This window comes from Hibiscus syriacus, unplaced genomic scaffold, assembly GCF_006381635.1.
Source record: "Hibiscus syriacus cultivar Baekdansim isolate YM2019G1 unplaced genomic scaffold, ASM638163v2 tig00110338_pilon, whole genome shotgun sequence".
Lineage (NCBI taxonomy): Eukaryota > Viridiplantae > Streptophyta > Magnoliopsida > Malvales > Malvaceae > Hibiscus > Hibiscus syriacus.
Genome location: NW_024062691.1, coordinates 906,874 through 927,339, shown reverse-complemented (window position 1 = coordinate 927,339; position 20,466 = coordinate 906,874). Strand labels below are relative to the sequence as shown.

Genomic DNA, 20,466 nt, shown 5'->3' with positions numbered 1-20,466 from the left:
GAAGATCAGATCAGAAAAGATGTCTTGAATTAGATGTATTTTGTATATTGAAAATAGTTGGCATGTAATTAATGTTTTGAATTGTATATACTCTGATTGGCTTTGCAAAAACATTTAAGCTCTGAATGGTTCTGGAAATCTTTTGAATAAGTTACATGTATAAAAGTTTTAAATTACTCACTATTTTATACAAGTAAACGTTTTTAAAAGTCAATGTGACACCTCATACTCGTATCCGGGTCGGGTACGGGTTGGGGGTGTTACAACACTCAACCTAAAATATTATGATATTTATCACATTTTTTATTACACTCTAAAATCATCATTTTTTAATCTTAAATTAAACTAGCATACATTACCCCGATTAGTACAAGGGTACAAATTGTTCAAAGTCAAAGCATGTTTTTGTTGAAAAACATCAAAGCATCCGGTGGCTTTCAAGAATTATTAAAAATTATTTTTTGTTAAATTATGCAAGGGATAATTACAACATTTAGTCACTTTACTTTTAGGGTATTTACAAGATTAGTCCTTAAGCTTCAACTATAAATACCCTAGCTCATTTAACTTCAAAACCATCCCAAAACATTCTATCTTTCTTCCAATACTAGAGAGAATTTAGAGAGTTTCTTGAGAGTTGTTTTCTCCTTTTTATCAAGAGAGAATTATCATTGTTTTCTCCTTAGTAGATTGAGAGAAGTTATAATTCATATTTTCTCATAGTGAAATTCTTCTACGGTTGCCTGTGGTTTTTACCCTATATTATTTAGGGGTTTTCCACGTAAATTTTGTGTCTTCTTTATCTTCATTTTTATTTTCTCAAATTATCAGTTACGATTTTGCTCTATCCGATAACCGTCTTCCGCAACAATTGGTATCAGAGCTAGATTAGAGTGTGTAATATCTGCTTATTGTCTTTGTGGTTGTCACCAAAAGGTGGATCCTCCAATATAAGAAAGTAAGAAGTTATTACTCATTCTTTGAAGGTTCCAAAGAACTATTCACGATAGTGAAATAGTGGGAGTTATCCGTAAAAGAAGCTATGTCAACGAAATTTGATATTGAAAAATTCAATGGGAGAAATTTCTCATTGTGGAAATTGAAGATGAAGGTCATCCTGAGGAAAGACGGTTGTCTAGTAGCTATCAGTGAAAGGCCGGTAGATTTCACAGATGAAAACAAATGGATCGAAATGGACGGAAATGCTATGGCAAGCTTTCATCTAGCATTAGCAGCTGAAGTATTGTCAAGCATCGAGGAGAAGAAGACAACTAAGGAGATATGGGATCATCTTACCAAATTGTACGAGGCCACATCGCTGCACAATAAAAATTTCCTTAAGAGAAAATTGTACACTCTTCGTATGCCAGAATCTACTTCAGTGACGGAGAACTTAAACACACTAAACACTTTATTTTCTCAGTTTACATCCTTAAGCTGTAAAATAGTAGAACAAGAACGTCCTGAACTTCTACTTCAAAGTCTACCGGATTCATATGATCAACTCATCATCAATTTGACAAACAGTAATGTCACCAGTCTAGTCTTCGATGACGTTGTAGCTGCTGTTCTACAAGAAGAAAATCGATGCAAGAACAAGGAAGACAGACAAGTAAATCTGCAACAAGCAGAAGTGTTGACAACGATGAGAGGGAGATCAACATAACGTGGCCAAAGCAACAGTTACAAACATGGTAGATTGAAGTCGAGAAGCAAGAAGAATTTAAAGTGCTACAACTGTGGAAAGAAGGGTCACTTGAAGAAGGATTGTTAGAGTCTAAATAAAAACTCCAATCCACAAGGAAATACTGCAAACACTTCAGATGATGGAGATGCTCTATGATGTGAAGTGTTAACCACCGTAGAAGGTAAAAAGAGATATGCAGACATATGACTCATTTATTCGGGAGCAACATATCACATGATCTCAAGAAGAGAATGGTTCCATCATTATGAACCTGTCTCAGGAGGATCTGTGTATAGTTGAAATGATCATGCCTTAGAGATCATTGGCGTGGGAACCATCAAATTGAAGATGTATGATGGAACAATTAAAGTTGTTCGAGATGTGCGGCACGTGAAAGGCCTGAAGAAAAATTTATTATCCTACGGATTGTTGGATAATAATGCAAGTAAGATTGAAACACGGAAAGGAATCATGAAGGTGTTCCGTGGAGCGTTTGTGGTGCTGAAAGGCGAAAAGATAGCATCAAACTTATACATGCTGAAGGAGGAGACTTTGCTAGAAGCAGAAGCCTCTGTTACCTCATGAAGTTCAGATTATGCAATACAATGGCATCAGAAACTTGGACACATGTCAGAACAAGGAATGAAAGTCCTTGTGGAGCAAAATTTACTTCTGGGCTTAACAAAGGTATCACTTACTTTGTGTGAGCATTGCATAACAAGTAAGCAGCACCAGTTGAAATTCAACACATCAAATTCTAGAGGCAAAAGTGTTCTAGAATTGGTTCACTCTGACGTATGGCAAGCACCAGTTATATCCCTAGGCATAGCAAAATACTTTGTCTCATTTATTGATGACAACTCCAGGAGATGTTGGGTGTACCCTATTAAGAAGAAGTCAGATGTGTTTTCAACTTTCAGAAACTTCAAAGCGCGGGTGGAACTTGATTCTGGAAACAAGATCAAGTGTTTCAGAACAGATAATTGAGGAGAATACACAAGCGAAGAATTCGATGACTTTTGTAGGAAAGAAGGCATCAAAAGACAGTTCACAATGACAAACACTCCTCAACAAAATGGAGTGGCAGAACGGATGAACAGAACCTTGTTAGAAAGAACAAGAGCAATGTTGAGAGATACATGCCTAGAAAAATCATTCTGGGCAGAAGCAGTCAATACTGCCTGTTATTTGGTGAATCGAGCTCCATTAACTGCAATAGAGCTGAAGACACCAATGGATATGTGGACTGGTAAACCAGCTGATTATTCAAACCTTCATGTATTTGGAAGTATTGTGTACGTTATGTACAACTCCCAAGAAATTTCAAAGCTGGATCCAAAATCCAATAAATGCAAATTCTTGGGGTATGCTGATGGAGTAAAGGGGTATCACTTGTGGGATCCCACTGTCCGCAAAGTGATCATCAGCAGGGATGTTATCTTTGTAGAAGATAAACTACAAAGAAAAGAAGACGATGATAATGCTGAAAAGTCAGAGACTAAACAAATACATGTGGAAAAGGAGGTTGAACAAAGAGATTCTTCTGAAGCAGAACCAGCACATGATGAACAAGAACCAGAGAGTTCTAAAACTCCAACAACTTGTCAATCAGATTGTGTGAGAAGACGTCCCAATTGGCACTCAGATTATGTTATAGAAGGAAATGTTGCATACTGCCTTTTAACAGAGGACGGTGAGCCATCAACATACCAGGAGGCAATAAACAGCTCAGATGCTTCATTGTGGATGATGGCGATGCAAGAAGAAATTGAAGCCCTTCATAAAAATAATACATGGGACCTTGTGCCACTACCACAAGGAAGGAAGCCAATTGGTAACAAATGGGTCTTCAAAATCAAGCGAAATGGTGACGATTAAGTGGAGAGGTATCGTGCAAGACTGGTGGTCAAAGGATATGCTCAAAAAGAAGGTATTGATTTCAATGAAATTTTTTCTCCTGTGGTTCGACTAACAACAGTTCGAGTAGTCTTGGCAATGTGTGCTACATTGAATTTACATCTAGAGCAGCTAGATGTTAAAATAGCTTTTCTTCATGAAAAATCTTGAAGAATAGATTTACATGCTCCAGCCTGAAGGTTTTAAAGAAAAAGAAAATAAAAACTTGGTTTGCAGGTTGAACAAATCTATGTTCGATCTAAAACAGGCGCCGAGGTGTTGGTATAAGAGATTTGATTCCTTCATTATGTGCCTTGGATACAACAGACTTAATGCAAATCCTTGTATTTATTTCAAGAGGTCTAGTGATAACGATTTTGTTATATTGCTGTTGTATGTGGATGACATATTGGTTGCAGGACCCAACAAAAATCATATTGAAGAATTGAAGGCACAACTGGCTAGGGAATTTGAAATGAAGGACTTGGGATCAACAAACAAGATTCTAGGGATGCAAATTCACCGAGACAGAAGTAATGGGAAGATTTGGCTTTCACAAAAGAATTACTTGAAGAAGATCTTTTCACGATTCAGCATGCAAGATTGCAAGCCAATTTCTACCCCTCTTCCTATTAACTTTAAATTATCCTCCAGTATAAGTCATAGCAGTGAAGAAGAGAGGATGGAGATGTCTCGAGTACCGTATGCATCAGCAGTGTGAAGTTTAATGTTCGCTATGATATGCACAAGACCAGACATTACACAAGCAGTGGGAGTGGTTAGTCGATACATGGCGAATCTAGGCAAAGAGCATTGGAATACAGTAAAGAGGATCCTGAGATACATCAAAGGGACCTCAAATATTGCATTATGTTATGGAGGATCAAATTTACTTATCAATGGGTATGTCGATTCTGACTATGCAGGGGATTTGGATAAAAGCAAATCTACTACATGATATGTGTTCAAAGTTGCTAGTGGAGCTGTAAGCTGGGTTTCAAAATTATAGTCAGTTGTGGCTACATCCACAATAGAGGCAGAATATGTAGCAGCTACACAAGCCAGTAAAGAAGCAATATGGTTGAAGATGTTATTGGAGGAGCTTGGGCACAATCAAGAGTATGTCTCTCTATTTTGTGACAGTCAAAGCGCCTTGCATCTAGCAAGGAATCCAGCATTTCATTCAAGGACAAAGCACATACGAGTTCAGTACCATTTCATTCGTGAAAAGGTGGAAGAAGGGACAGTAGATATGCAGAAGATCCATACCAAAGATAACATAGCAGACTTCATGACGAAGACAATCAACGCTGATAAATTTACCTGGTGTCGATCCTCTTGTGGCCTGTCAGAAACGTAAGCAATATGAAGGTACAAGGTAGAAAGAATGGTGTGAAGATATGATTGTTCTAATCAAATCTTCAAGTGGGAGATTGTTCAAAGTCAAAGCATGTTTTTGTTGAAAAACATCAAAGCAGCCGGTGGCTTTCAAGAATTATTAAAAATTATTTTTTGTTAAATTATGCAAGGGATAATTACAACATTTAGTCACTTTACTTTTAGGGTATTTACAAGATTAGTCCTTAAGCTTCAACTATAAATACCCTAGCTCATTTAACTTCAAAACCATCCCAAAGCATTCTAGTTTTCTTCCAATACAAGAGAGAATTTAGAGAGTTTCTTGAGAGTTGTTTTCTCCTTTTTATCAAGAGAGAATTATCATTGTTTTCTCCTTGGTAGATTGAGAGAAGTTGTAATTCCTATTTTTCTCATAGTGAAATTCTTCTACGGTTGCCTGTGGTTTTTACCCTATATTATTTAGGGGTTTTCCACGTAAATTTTGTGTCTTCTTTATCTTCATTTTTATTTTCTCAAATTATCAGTTACGATTTTGCTCTATCCGATAGCCGTCTTCCGCAACACAAATGAGTCTCAAAATTTTTTGGGAATTACCCAGCTCTCCCCCCGAATGATCTTTCAGTACGGAAAACCAAAACTCCAACGTGTATATATATATATATATATATATATTGATCGAGGGCACCTTGCATGTAGTTTATAGGGTTTAGTTTTCATTTTGGGATTTGATCTTGGTTGTTTAAAGGTTAGATATGGGCCTAGGGAGGTGAATAGAACCGTTTTAGCATTTTTCGGAAGTGGTCGAAGTCAAACCGACCACTGTGAGCAGTGACCGACGACGTTGGCCTTCCAAGGCTTTCGGTCGAAGGGTTTAGAAGAGGAAACTAGGGGTCTCGATTCTGTTGGGGTGTGTTTGGGTCTCCATCGGTCGGGATAGAAGAGAGTTTGGAAGGTATATGGCCACCGTTCGACGACGTTGAGAGAGAGCCTTTAGGGCTCTAGACCGAAGAAGATATATATATATAAAACAATAAAAATATAGTCCCATCTACTATTTTATCTATTCCCATAAAATTTATTTATTTTCGTTCTAATAATCAAACAGAAAACAATATGACAAATATTTATTTATTTGTTTTGGCAAGCCCTTCCTTGTCTGGGACATAAAAGGAATCTTTCTATATTTCCCTTATCTCCTTCATTCTCTTTTCTTTCTATAATTTGGTTGCTTTTTAGGTTTTCTTTTTGTTTTTTTTCAAGTATCACCACCATCACTCACAGCACCCCAGAAAAGCAAATTAATACGAGAAAATACATAAATTCCGACCAATCAAAACCCACCACTTTCTTCCATTTTCCATCCTAAATGAGCTAGGATTGGTAAGTCTTTTTCTTGTCTTTTGCAACTAGGGTTTGTTTCAATGGTTCCTTCCTGATATCATTTTCCTTTTCCGGCGTCATTTTTTTTGTAGTATTTGATTCTTCTGGCTTACTTCGGAAAGCGAAAAAACAGTTATGCAGCTAATCTCTTTATCACAGTTCATATGTTCGGTACTTGGAAGAACTACTTTTCTCTTGTATTTCCTTTGGTTTGAGCTGAGAATCTGAGATCTGTATGTATATTGGGTTTGATTTCTTGTGACTAAACCCCAATTTTGTTTATCTGCATCTTAGCTTAGTAAAGGAACTTTTTTTTTCATGTTCAGATTTTGATATCCATGGAAATTATTGTTGCTGTCCTTGTTTACTTGAACACTTGGGTTTTTCATTTGTTTTCAGGGTTTAGATAAACTATTTTACGATATGACGAGACAAAAGATTGAGATCAAGAAGATCGACAACACAGCGGCGAGGCAGGTGACTTTCTCGAAGAGGATAAGAGGGCTTTTCAAGAAAGCTCATAAACTTTCCACTCTGTGCGATGCTGAGACAGCTCTGCTGGTGTTTTCAGCCACCGGAAAGCTCTTTGAATACTCCAGCACCAGGTTAGCTCTTCCCTCTTGTACCATATTTATGTCTTCTATCCCTTCTGGTTTTAAGATGAACTGTGGAAGTAAGAAAGGTTAATCGGTTTGAAAGAAGACCTGCAGAATCAAGAGAACTGTATAAACGTCTAATTTCATAATGACAAAAACTTGTTTAAATAATTCATGTCAGAAACTGAGTGGGGTTTTAGGGTTGAGAGCCGGGCAACTAAGAAAAACAAAAACTTGTTTAAATAATTCATGTCAGAAACCGAGTGGGGTCTTAGGGTTGAGAGCCTGGCAACTAAGAAGGCGATTGTTTCATCAAACTCGTTGATTTCTAGTTCCTAGTTTCAAGCTTTCCATGTATTTTCAGTTTCCCAATGCCTTTACAAGAACTTTTGATCGAGTAGGAGATACATCCATAATTTTATCCTTTACCATATAAAAATCTTCTTAGCAATGATTATGGGGTTACAAACAAGATTTCATTAAATAGAAATGAAAACCCGAATGCAAGGGTGTCTCTGATTACTAGAAACAAAAGTTAAAGAATTTAAAAAAGAGAATAGGGCAATAAACATGGGAAGACAAGGGCGGTTTTCTTCTTCTTTTTATACAAAGGCTAGTTCTACTTTTGCAAAGATGTGCCTTTGCTCAAGTTCATGATTGTAGGATTCCTTGTACTTTAATAATTATAATTACACTTTACAAGTTATTAATTTCTCTTATATACTGTGGTCTTAACATTTTTTCTCTGCGATTCACGTTTTACTATTGATATCCGAGATTAACTTACTGACAATGCACACATATCTTGTAGATGCAACTGTTCGAACTTAAAACCTCTAGGAGAATAATCTTTCATTTTACCAATGAGGTCACTTAATGGGTTTTATTGAGATAAACTTATTAGAATTATTTTAAAGTTTAAAATGTAATATAATCATTACATTGCAAGAATCTCAAACTTTTGCAAGCAAAATACCAAGAAATTTCTCCTTAAATCAGCCTGCTTATGTTTCCTAGTTATCAAAGATTAAGATGTTCTGAAGTGATGCCTATAAGAGCTGATTAAACATTACTTTATTATAATTGCATTTTTTTTGTCTAGTACGAGGCAGGTGATTGAAAGGCGTGGTTTGCTACCGGAAAGGATTGACAAATTGGTTACAACTCCATATCTTGAGCTGCAGGTTACGGGTGCTTTTAATTCTTTGTTTTCTTATTGATTGTATAACAAATCTTGAAGGATTTCTTGGAGAAGGAGACAAGCCTTTGCAAATAAATGAAAAGGAATGTACATAGAAAGTAGAGATAAAATTATAATACATCTTTTAATAGTAAGCAAGGTTTAGTAGAGTGGAGAATAAGGCTCGAGAGAACTAAAATAAATGGTTGTAGGAGTGGCGGACGCAAGTGGACTTCAAGGTGGATATGTGTTCACTTTAAAATCTGAATTTTTTATATTATTTGTTTATTTTATTGATAATTTCAACTTGAAATTTTATTTGTATTAATATCACATAATTTTTTTATTTATATATATATATATATGTCTACTCTTAAAAGTATTTTGAATACGTCACTGTGTGTAAAAGAGTTTGAGAGAGTTTATCCCATGCTAAAAGTTTCAAAAGTCTCCGAATGGGGTGTAGAGAATGAGAATCATATAGGTTTTGAATGGTAATAATGAAATACACTTTCCGTTACAATGATATTAATGATTTATTAAAAAAAAGAGTACAAGTTATGATAATATTAGATAATGAACATGGATTTACTATATTTTTAAAAGAAATAGAGAAGGATTTGATGCTATTTGAGGAAAGTTAAAAGAAAATCATCTAATTCAAGTGAATTTAACGATATAAGGGAATATTGTTCTCGTTAGAGATTTTGGGTTAGGACAATTGTCTGTAGGGTATATATATATATATATATATATATATATATATATATATATATTATCAATAATTAAGAAGAATTTTGAATAAATATTATTTTATAATACGTATACATCTGATCGTCAAGTAAAACTCATCATTACATTTATTGGGATACAAATTAAAGAAATATGTCATGTTCTTGAGTTATTTTCAGTTTTTTTCTACTTCGATGTAGTATCAGATGAAACATCTGATATGGAATACTTATTGGAGAAGACATCTTTCATTATAACCTTGTTTTATTCAAACAAATGCCTGGGACAGATCAAGTCAGTCTAACAGCTTTGCACTCGTTAGGATGATCCAAAGGAAGATTTGGCACGATAAACTGCAATCTTTGAATCTAGATAAGTATGTGAAAGTAGCACGTACGTTCATATTTAAACGTTAAACCTCCTGTGAAATATTATTATTGCTTGTATGAAATAGTGACATCTAGTACCACATTCCTTTATCGTATTTGCTCGGTAACCGGAACCCATTTTAACGAACAAGTTGCCCTTCTGGTTTGTTTTAGCTTGAAAGCACCACACACAACATGTTGAGCAAGGAAGTTGCAGAAAAGACCCGAGAACTGAGGTAAATCCAAATATTTACTGCTTTTGTTGTTGCTGATATATGAACTTATCATGATGATGTTGTGCCATTAATTCATTGACAGACAGCTGAGGGGAGAAGAACTCCAAGGATTAAACCTAGAAGAGTTGAAACAGCTAGAGAAATTACTCAAAACCGGCCTTAAGAGGAAGGTGATATAAATAGATAACTTATAACAATCTTCTGCATTCAAAGAATTTAATGACAAAAGGATCCACTTTATTGTTTTCTCAGAATTTTTTGTCTGCGATAATAACCTACTACTCATCGTTGTTGAATTTGAAGGGAGCAGAACTCAAGGAAGAAAACCAGAGATTGAAACAAGTGAGTGTTGAATATTTTTGAAATTTTGATTTTTTTCCCTGGCTTTCAGTGTAGTTCTGTTGTGCGGTGTAGTCTAATCTAAAGTTAATTTCTCTGGGTTTTGCATTTGTAGTAAGGGTGTTATTAGTATATGTCTTTTTAGGCGTTTCTTTTGTAACCTTCATCATCTTTATGTGCTCGTTTTCCCTTCTAATTCGAGGAGTTTTTTTAATGAGGCATAAGATGATCTTGTTCGATCATTTTCCTTTAATAAAAATCATGCATTGATGAGGAAAAAAAAACTTAAAATGTTATCATATGCAACATAAAAAAGTTATATAATTGATAATAATTTCGGTTATAACCGAGAATATCTTGACCGTAACTTTTTAGGTTGCAACCGAAATAGTTATGCAATTTACATGATTTGTTACGAAGAACGTAATATTTTCAGTTTCAACCTAAAATGTTACTCTATGCAACTTAAAAGGTCATACTCGTTTTTCAGTTATTAACAGATTATATTTCAGACTCATCTCTAGCTTTCAATATTGTATTTTACAACCAAGTTCAATATGCTAGGTGGAGAGTTTACCTCATGCAGTCCAAGAATTTGTAGGTCATCAAGGCCAGCCATCAGAGCCAGTTGCCCATGTTCACACATCTAGAGACCCTCGGCCTCATGGTTACAATAATAGCTCTGACATTTCTCTCGCACTGGGGTATGTAGTCTTAAAAAAGTAGGTTATTTATACTATATTGCTAATATATGTTTCTGTATATGGTATAATCCGACCTGAGTGTATCATCTATTGCCTTTTCGCAGGTTGCCTTACCCTAACTGATAGAAACATTAGAGGGGATGTTGTGAAGAAATGATCATCTTCATGCATATTATCTCATCTTTAAAGGCCATTTTATCCAAGTAAATATAGAACCTGAATTGTTTATTTTAATGTACTTGTGTATCAATAGGCTCGAGATAACCAATTGTTATTGATGCTTAGGGAAGATAGTGAAAATGGGATATCCAATACTATTCGGTGATAAAAATAATTGTTGTTATTCCTTGAGGTTTCGAGTTTGACTACCAAGAATATCAAGGGTACAAGCGTTCAATGTCAAAAGATTGAAAGTTATCTTTAAACAAATATTACTTTATAATTATCCAAATGAATAAAAAAATCATTCAGTTTACGTGATAACCAATGATATTTTTCTTAAATTTTATTATTATAGCAATTTTTTTAGAATAAGGGTGGGTCATCTAAAATGATTTATCGAATTGTACATTTTTTTGTTTATTTAAAACAACACTTAATTAAGCATTAGTGGAACATGAGATTAACTATTTACGGTTTGTACATTTTTTTAGTCCTAGTAGGTAAGGAATAATAAGGATAGATTGAAGAAACGGATGAGGGCTGTCGTTTCTTAATTTTTTTAATTTTTTTATATTTTATATTTTTTTATTGATATATAATATATTATTAATTCCTAAAATTTTATAAATTCTTTTCTCTAGAATTTTATACACATAATATAAAATCTGGAGTACGTCGCTATACATAAAGTAGGATTATGTACTTTTAGAAGAAAAAAAGTTATTTAATATTAAAAAAATTGCATTTTAAGTATGGTTTCGTCTATAGGTATTCTTGATTAACAACACATGGGATGGCAACTCATGGTGATTTAGACGATGGAAAATAGAAAGATTTCATCGATAATTTATGATTTATCATTTTAATATAAATGGTAGTAGAGGTGTAAATGAATTGAGTTTGAACGAATAAGATTGTATTTGTATTTATTTGTTTATTTTTTAAGGTGTTCATGTTCGATTCGTATTTGTTTAATTTTTAATATCGTGTTGATGTTTGTTTATTTATTTTTTAGGGTGTTTGTGTTTGTTTATTTATTGTAGGTAAACATATTCGTTTAACGTTCGTGAACATTATCGTTCATATGCTCAAAATTGGTGAAATTACAATGTTATTCCTTTAGCTCCTTAGGCTTCGTAGTTTGAACTCCAAAGTTCATATTGTGTTCAATTTAGTCCATATCTTCACCGATATTTAAAATGTAAAAAAGAAAAAAAAAAGGAGAAATGGGTAAACGAGCTTATAAAGAAGTCAGTAAACGAGCTTTCAGACGAGTTTGTTCGTAAACATAAACGAACCGAACACACCTTCGTTTTTGTTAGTTCATTTACTAAATAAACATAAAAGTTTTATTTATACTCGTTTATTTAACTTATTAAACGAACGTTTTACGAACGAATTATCACGAATAGTTCATAGAAAGTGATGTTCATTTACACCCCCTAGATTGAGAGTCATTAGTCGACGTGGATCTTTTTTCTAAGATAAACTGAATCGCTCAACTATTAATAGCATCAAAAATTACATCAATACAACCAAGAACATAAAAAATAAACCATCAGGATCTGAAATTTCCTGGCTATCAACATAACTTGTTTACAGCGTCACTTTTGCAGAATACCCCGCCTCCCTGCATGCATGCAAACTTTATTCTCTACACCTATTCTCCAAAAATAACTTTCCTTAAAAAACGACCTCTCTCCTTGTTTCGCATCCATGACATCACACCTTGGAAAATATTTGGCCTATAACACTTTGTAACACAGATTTTTTTTTCATGAAGAAACCTTCATGCTTGCTTACCCAACAAAGCAGCATTAAACAATTTTAGGTCTCTAAATCCAAGTCCTCCATCTCTTTTTTACTTACAAACCTTGTTCCATGCAACATAGGACCAGCCCCGTTCATCCGCTTTCCTCGACCACCAATACAATCTCATCGTAAACACACTATTATCTATAATTCCATCCGGCAGAGTGTAGCAATTGCATAAGTCAGCATTGATCTAAATTTCTTATAACTTCACTCAAAGTGCATAACCTTTCATGCTTATGTAAAGAGTTGCATGACATTAAAGTTAGTATTTTTTTTAAAAAAAAATTGAAATGTTATATCAACAAATTTAACATAAAAATAGCGTTATTAATAATTAAACTTTTAAATCTAAAAAGTGGAAGATTAAACTTCACAAAATAAAAGTATGAGGATTAAATTTTAAATGTACAAAAATACAAGGACTCAAAGTGTGTTTTAACCTAGGATAAAATAATAAGCAAAAAGAAAGATTAGTTTTATGCTGAACCGTCTACCACCACTCGACCCTCAATATCCAGAGATTGGGACAGTGGGATAGATAGAGAATGGGAGAAGAGAAGGTGAAAGAAGAAGCCATGCGGCTTATTGGGATCTTCCAACTTCTTCCCCGTTTGGTCGTTTTCGATCTTGATTACACTCTCTGGCCTTTCTACTGGTTTCTTTTCTTTTCTTTTTTTCTTTATATAGTTTGTGTTTCCAAATGAGAATACCCTCAAAATATTTGTCTTTATTCTTTTCATTTCAGTGATTTGATCTTAGCTTTGTATATATATCTGGGGTTAACAATGGACAATGGTTATACTTGTTGAGCTGATTATTAAATTCTATCTGCTTTTTTTAGTGAAACAGGATTAATTTTCACGATTCTGCTTTCAATGATTCATTTCACCAGTCTCTATGATTTATCACGAATTACTGATGCTTAGACCATCGAAATTAACTTAGGTATTCATCCAGTGATGAACCGAGGTGGACGGTAGCTAGGGATGGGTTGAGGGGAGCGAACGGACTTGAAAATTTCAAATCATATATTTTAAATATTTTTTATTGATAATCTATTTTCAACATTAGATTTTAGAAGTTCGACCCCAGCGTCTGTCCTGACGGTTGACCCCTGAAATTTTCAAAATTTCATATATTTCAAATATTTCCTATTAATAATCTGTTTCAAAATTTCATATATTTCAAATATTTCCTATTAATAATCTGTTTTCAACCCCATAAATTTTATAAGTTTACCCTTAACATAAAATCATGCATCCTTATATTCGTTTGTTTCATCTTAGTTGTATAAATAACATGTGACTGCCTTTGGCTGTGACCTTAGCTTATGTGCACGCGCACTTGCTCTGTGTTTCCCATCCCATACATGAAATGAAATGACAATTTTATGTTGTCTTTGTTGTTGTACTAGTTTGGCTTGCCATATTTTTCTGCTAATAGTGTATGTTCATGTGGTTAATTTTCAGTGAGTGTCGCTCCAAACGTGAAATGCCATCTTTGTACCCCCATGCTAAAGGCATATTATCTGCACTCAAGGACAAGGGGATTAAGTTAGCCATTGCTTCTAGATCTCCAACCCCCGATATAGCAAATTCGTTTCTTACCAAATTGAGCATCAATTCTATGTTTGTTACGAAGGTGAGCCTGTTAGAACCATTCATGGTTGCCTTTCTTGGTCTATATTAGCAGTTGTAATCATTCGATCTCAGCTGCTGAATCATTCATGGATGGCTTTCTTGGTCAATATTAGAGCTTGTTTAGAACAAGTTGTTCATATGCAAAGTTGGTCTTTTGCTGTTTATTGGTCACTTGGTTTGATGTTTGTTTGTCAACACATTTCTAATAGAAAAGACAGATCTTTCATAGTAATTGAAGGTTAATCATTCCACATATATTCAATCATTCAGGAAATTTTTTCCAGCTGGAAGAACAAGACAGATCATTTCCAGAAAATTCACTCAAAGACTGGGATCCCCTTCAACTCAATGCTCTTTTTCGATGATGAGGATAGGAACATACAAGCTGTAAGAATGGTTTTTCCTACAATCTCTTGTTGCCTCCTATTTTTAATTTGGCTTGGTCTATTGTTTGGTATTTCATGGTATTGGGTATTTGGATCTTTACCATTATGCATTGTGGTTGTAAGAACCTTCTCTACCATTTCTTTATCATGTTTTATGTTACTCGAACTCTTCATTTTTTCTATCACGCATTTGTGTTTGAAGCATAATAGGAAAGGAGTATGTGGGAAGATCCTCCAGTTATATGTAAAGCATATCGGTGTTAAGGCACATACTTATCCCATGCTCACTTTTGAGTCCGAGTTACATAGATTATGGATATTGAGGGAATGCTGCTTGAACTATATTATTATTCATTTACTAGAATCTGTAATGATAATGCCAGGTTTCAAAGATGGGAGTGACGAGCATATGTGTTGATAATGGGGTTAGTCTGGGAGCATTGAGACGAGGGCTGACAAAATTTGCTGAAAATCAAAATGCATCAGAGAAGAAAAAGCGAAAATAAGGTACAAAAAACTACTCTCAAAACCAGAACTTCGTCTGAGAAGAACTGAAAATGAGTTTTCTTCCATGCTATTCCTTGGTTTTAGAAATTCAACAAGGTTATATGGCATTTGTGAATTCTAGTTTAGATAAGTTGGAACAAAGGTTATATTGCTGCCATTAGTCCCCTTGCTCTTGCTGTCGAAACAGGGCATATACAAATACATGCTATTAGTAAATGTTGAACTTCATAGTTATACATTACTTGATCTTATACTTAGGCGCATATATCCCCAACCTCTAACCATCTTATGGGACTATTTTGGAGCTCCAAATGAGACTTCATTTGCTATCTTGGCTCCCCTCTCTTTTGCCATGTAAAGCCCTACATGATGCATGAATTCCTGCAACAACGAAAACAGCATCACTTGAGTGATTTTCAGTTTACATCGATTCATTTCTAGTCAGGATAAATGTGGCCCCCTCTCCAGTTTCTATCTAAAGCTTTCACCAAACTAAAAATCTCAAGAATATGAATGTTCCCTGAGGGTGAGGCAAAACTCCTTTGGTGTTTCTGGCAACCTGAAGGGGAACGTCAAAGGTTGCGCAAGCACGTGAATACAGGATAACATCCTTGAGAGGAGCCAGAAATCCTCGATTCCTTGCCGATAATGTTGAACACACGAAATCCAGCACACCCGAACTACCAGTATCTGTGTGTGACCATCAAAATCATGGTTTAAATAACTAATCACAGCTGAAAACATGGGTGCAATTCAAAACCCTGGTATTTTTTTCTGTAACGAGTTCTTACAGCTTCGATCTGATTGTTCTTCACCCAATCCACGAAAACATTTGAACCATCTACTTCCATGGCACCCAAATATCCATCGTAGCAATATTTCCGCCTGATTGTATCGTTTGTTTCGTTTTCTATCTATCGCAAAGCTGCCATTTTTTTTCATAAGTTTTTGATTTAGAAATTCATCACATAAATTTAAAAGGGAGAAGTAAACATATGTATGTATGCAGGAAGTTTGTCTCAATTTAAAAAGTTTAAAACTTGAGCTTGATTTAACTCGAACTCGAAATAAAAAAGTTGAAGCCTAACTGGACTCGAATTTTTTTTAAACTTGACTCAAATAAAAAATTGAAATTCAACTCGAACTTGAAATATTTTCAAACTTAAGATCGAATTTAAACCTTAAGTACATGAAAATTTTATATTATATTTAACTATTAATATTATTAATAATTTAATATAAAGATTTAAAAATTTTATATATTATTTTTTTCAAGTTGCTCATGAATTTTTTGAGTTGAGTATCAAATAGTTTATTTCGATTTGTTAAGAACTTGAGTCGAGTTCATTCAATTCGAATGTTAAACGAATATTGATCGAATGGATCTTAATCTTGTCTCATCCATTTACAGTCTTACATGTATGTACCTGGAACCAAATTTGATTCATCGGTGCCCGCAATACAGCGAGGAGGATAAGGATCCTCGGGCTTGTCAGGATGATGAGAATCGACAAACGCCATAACAGGCAATTTCTTGTCGCAGAAAAGTCTTGCCAGTCTTGCTGATTCGTTGATAATCCTCGAAATTTGTATGTTGTGTTCTCTTGGGGCCTAAAATACTAAATATTAGTGCCATAAAGTTGCCGAAATTTGGGATCGAGTATTTTAACCTAAAAAAGTATAGTTTAAGGGACAGGTTTACCAGGTTTCCAGCACCGACAGTGCAGAATCCATTGATAATGTCGACAAGCACAAGACCAGTGACAACATCTTCAGGCAAAACCACAAATTCCTGCTCCAGAGGCAACTCGTTCTTCAAAAGCTCAATTGTTTGCGACACCATTTTCAGAAGCAGCGCCTTCTTCATACACCAACTTCAGATATAGTACTGAATTTTCCGAGAAGAGAATGTTGATATTTAAAGGGCTTGAAATATCTCAATTATTGATGCATTTGGGATCGTAATCAAAGGATGAGACGTGCTGATCCATCCAAAATGACTTTCAAGCTTCACTTTGAAAATGGCATTTTTTAGTGACGTACTTGCGTTGAATATTCAGGTCATCGTTAACCTGTTGGCTTTATTTTGTCCACGACAACGTCCATTTGGATTATATTTTAATCGCAATTTATGATAACTCTTCTAAAAATCAACAGCCGGTGAAACTTTTCAAAATGGGAATTTAATCCCAATTTCACTTAAATAAATGATGAATTTTGTAAAAGTTATTGCTACTAGAGATGCAAAATTGAGTAATCGTTCAGGTTTCAGTCGGAAGGTAGGGTAAAATTGGATACAGGTCAAGTCATGTCAATTTGATGCTTCGACTCGGATCAGGTGGAGGTCAAATCAGGTCGGGTTACTTTCAGTTCGGATCGATATCAGTTCAGGTTAAAACAATTCAGGTCCAGATTAGTTAAAGACCAGTTTAATTCAGGTTGGATTGACTTCATGCATATCTCGTTCAGATCGGATCACATCATTAGCAGATAAAATTCAGGTCGAATCTTTATCATATATGGATTGAGTTCAAATCAGATCAATTTTTATTTTTGTATTAATTATTTTCGTCTTTCGTGAACGTTGAATTGTAATTGGTAATTGTATATGATTTAGAGTAAATTACTAAGAATATAAATAATCATGGATCAATTTTATGAAAAATATAAAAGTAAGGACTAAATTGAAATTACAAATAAAAATTTAAATAAATTAAACAACACACATTGATGAGGGGCCAAATCGAAATAATTTTAAAATGTGGGTTGAAATTAATATAGAAAAGGACTAAATTATACCCATTTAAAAGGTCATGGACTAATTACAAAAATATAAATAAGAAATAAGAAATAAGAATGCGCCAAATTCATATGCAACTATAAATTTAATGACTAAATTGAATAAATATGAAAATGAACGAATTAAAATTTAAATAAAATAAAAAACACAAAAGAATGAAATCAAAATAATTGTAAAATGTGAAACAAATTTGAAAAATATAATAAATTGTATTCATCTCAAAAGTTAAGAAAAAATTAAAACAATTATAATATATATATATATATATATATATATATATATATATATATATTAATATAATATATATAAACTATATTGTTTATATTTATAGTTTTATATACCATATATAAACTATGTAATATATATATATATAAACTATGTAATATATATATATATAGTTTATATAATTATATTAATAAACTATATATAAACTATATAGTATATATAAACTAATTATATAGTATATATTACATATATAAATTATATACTATAAAGTTTACATATGAACTATATAAACTATTTATATACTATAATATATATATATATATATATATATATATATATATATATATATATATATAAACTATAGTTTATATTTATACTATATACTATAGTTGATATTTATATATTATATATTATATAATATAGTTTATACTTATATAATTTATACTATATAAATTTAAAGTACATACTATATAGTTAAATACATTAATTAATAAACTATTTATATAGTATATACTACATATATAAATTATATATACTATATAGTTTACATATGAATTATATATAAAAACTATATATATATATATAAACTATATACTATAGTTGATATTTATATACTATATAACATATATAGTTTACTTATGAACTATATATATAATTTATTAATGAACTAAATAAACTATTTATATAGTATAAATTATATAAAAACTATATATTATAGTTGATAAATTATATACTATATACTATAGTTGATATTTGTATACTATATATTATGTATATAAATTATATATACTATATAGTTTACGTATGAACTATATATAAAAACTGTATATATATATATATATATATATTATAGTTAGTTTATAGATAAACTATATACTATAGTTGATATTTATATATTATATACTATAGTTTATACTTATATAATTTATATTATATAAATTAAAAGTATATATTATATGTATGAATATTAGGGCTGTAAATGAGACAAGACTGATCGCGAGCTACTCGAGATCGACTCGGCCAAGGCTCGATAAATACTTGGATCGAATGGACTCGACTCGAGCTCGACTCGAATTCTTAACGAGCCAAAATGAGCTACTTGATACTCGACTCGAAAAACTCGTGAGCAGCTCGAAAAATATAATATATTAAGATTTTATTTTTTAAAAAATAAATTATTAATAATATTAACATTTATGTATTGATTTTTTTTTAAAAAATACAGTAAGGCTTTAATGTATTTAAGGTTCAGGTTCGAGTTTGAGTTTGAGGCTTCAATCTAGTTAAGTTTAAGATTTTTTTTTCATTTCGAGCTTTTTAGAGCTGCTCACGAGCTTTAGTTCAGGATTTCGAGTTCGAGTTGAGCTTAAAAATTTTAAGCTCGCGAGTTTTCGAGTCGAGTCGAGCTCCATTTCAAAGTTTTCGAGTCGAGTCGAGCTCAGCAATACTCGAGCTCGACTCGACTCGTTTACACCCCTAATGAATACTATATATTTGAGATCTAATTTTTTTTACACGCTCGAAACATGACCGACGACTAAGGCAGAACGGTAGCGGTGCGGCGGCGCCTCGACGAGGAAGATGACGGTAACGGCGCATGTGAACCACACTCCGGTGATGCGCCGACGAGGTCTTCGACTAGTTGGGATGCACCGATGGGGAGTGCACCTCATTTGGATGATGAAATCTTAGCCATTGGATCCAATCTTGATCCAATGGTTAAGATTAGTTCTTGAATTTTTACTTGGATGTATGATGTGGCTTAATGTGAGCCATTGGATCTAGCTTCTCATCCAAGGGCTCACATGAATTTTTGTTTCTTTCACATGGATTGAAGCAATAGTGACCCTTGGATAAAAGTTAATCAAGGGTAGAGATTAATTTGTATTTTTTCACAATTATTGGTGATGTCATCACCTAAAAAGCCACACCACCATAAATGTTTCATCTTTGACTTTTCAAAGCAACAAAATCCCCCCCCCCAAAAAAAATTCAAAGCAACAAAATCCCCCCCAAATAAAAACCCAAAATCAGCGGCTAAGGATCAAGCAATTTAGGATTTTTATTTTTTTATATTTTTATATATTCATTTATGAATATATTTGTAACAATTTGGGCTATTTATTTGAGCCTTTGGAAAAACTATGTAAATGAACTATTATCTAATAAAATTGACTATTATTTTGGGTTTTTATTATTTAAAATGAGCTATACTAATATGGACTATTTATTCTAACATGCAAACTATATAGTATATACTAACTATATAATATAAACTATGTAATATACTAATTATTTAATATCAAATATAATATGCAATTATTTGATATGAAACTATATGATATGCAATGCAACTATTATTTAATATATACTATATAACATGCTAATTATGATTTAATATGCAATCACCTAGCAAATATACACTATATAATATATGATATATCTAATATGCCA

The 20,466-nt window shown here is 33.1% G+C and overlaps 3 protein-coding genes across 7 annotated transcripts; 2 read left to right on the top strand and 1 right to left on the bottom strand.

Annotated features, from left to right (window-relative positions):
* Positions 1–6,141: 6,141 nt before the first annotated feature.
* Positions 6,142–10,818, top strand: LOC120120372 (MADS-box protein JOINTLESS-like). 5 transcript variants are annotated; one of them, XM_039140037.1, is made up of 9 exons: positions 6,142–6,322; positions 6,415–6,454; positions 6,722–6,927; positions 8,021–8,102; positions 9,373–9,434; positions 9,517–9,604; positions 9,687–9,776; positions 10,338–10,477; positions 10,582–10,818. In XM_039140037.1, exons 3-9 carry the CDS (start codon positions 6,746–6,748, stop codon positions 10,598–10,600), a joined length of 663 nt encoding a protein of 220 aa, XP_038995968.1. In that variant the 5' UTR covers positions 6,142–6,322; positions 6,415–6,454; positions 6,722–6,745; the 3' UTR covers positions 10,601–10,818. The 5 variants fall into 5 exon arrangements, with proteins under 5 accessions (XP_038995968.1, XP_038995967.1, XP_038995965.1 ...); XM_039140036.1 differs by having other exon boundaries at positions 6,415–6,493; positions 9,738–9,776; XM_039140034.1 differs by having other exon boundaries at positions 6,415–6,493.
* Positions 10,819–12,996: 2,178 nt separating this feature from the next.
* On the top strand, positions 12,997–15,098 carry LOC120120322 (magnesium-dependent phosphatase 1-like). The gene is made up of 4 exons (XM_039139974.1): positions 12,997–13,109; positions 13,924–14,095; positions 14,365–14,481; positions 14,864–15,098. The coding sequence occupies exons 1-4, from the start codon at positions 13,000–13,002 to the stop codon at positions 14,984–14,986; spliced, it is 522 nt and encodes a 173-aa protein (XP_038995905.1). The 5' UTR covers positions 12,997–12,999; the 3' UTR covers positions 14,987–15,098.
* Positions 15,099–15,114: 16 nt separating this feature from the next.
* On the bottom strand, positions 15,115–16,859 carry LOC120120321 (nicotinamidase 1-like). The gene is made up of 5 exons (XM_039139973.1): positions 16,690–16,859; positions 16,415–16,598; positions 15,779–15,897; positions 15,508–15,677; positions 15,115–15,368 (listed from the first exon to the last, which is right to left on the bottom strand). The coding sequence occupies exons 1-5, from the start codon at positions 16,852–16,854 to the stop codon at positions 15,350–15,352; spliced, it is 657 nt and encodes a 218-aa protein (XP_038995904.1). The 5' UTR covers positions 16,855–16,859; the 3' UTR covers positions 15,115–15,349.
* Positions 16,860–20,466: the final 3,607 nt, after the last annotated feature.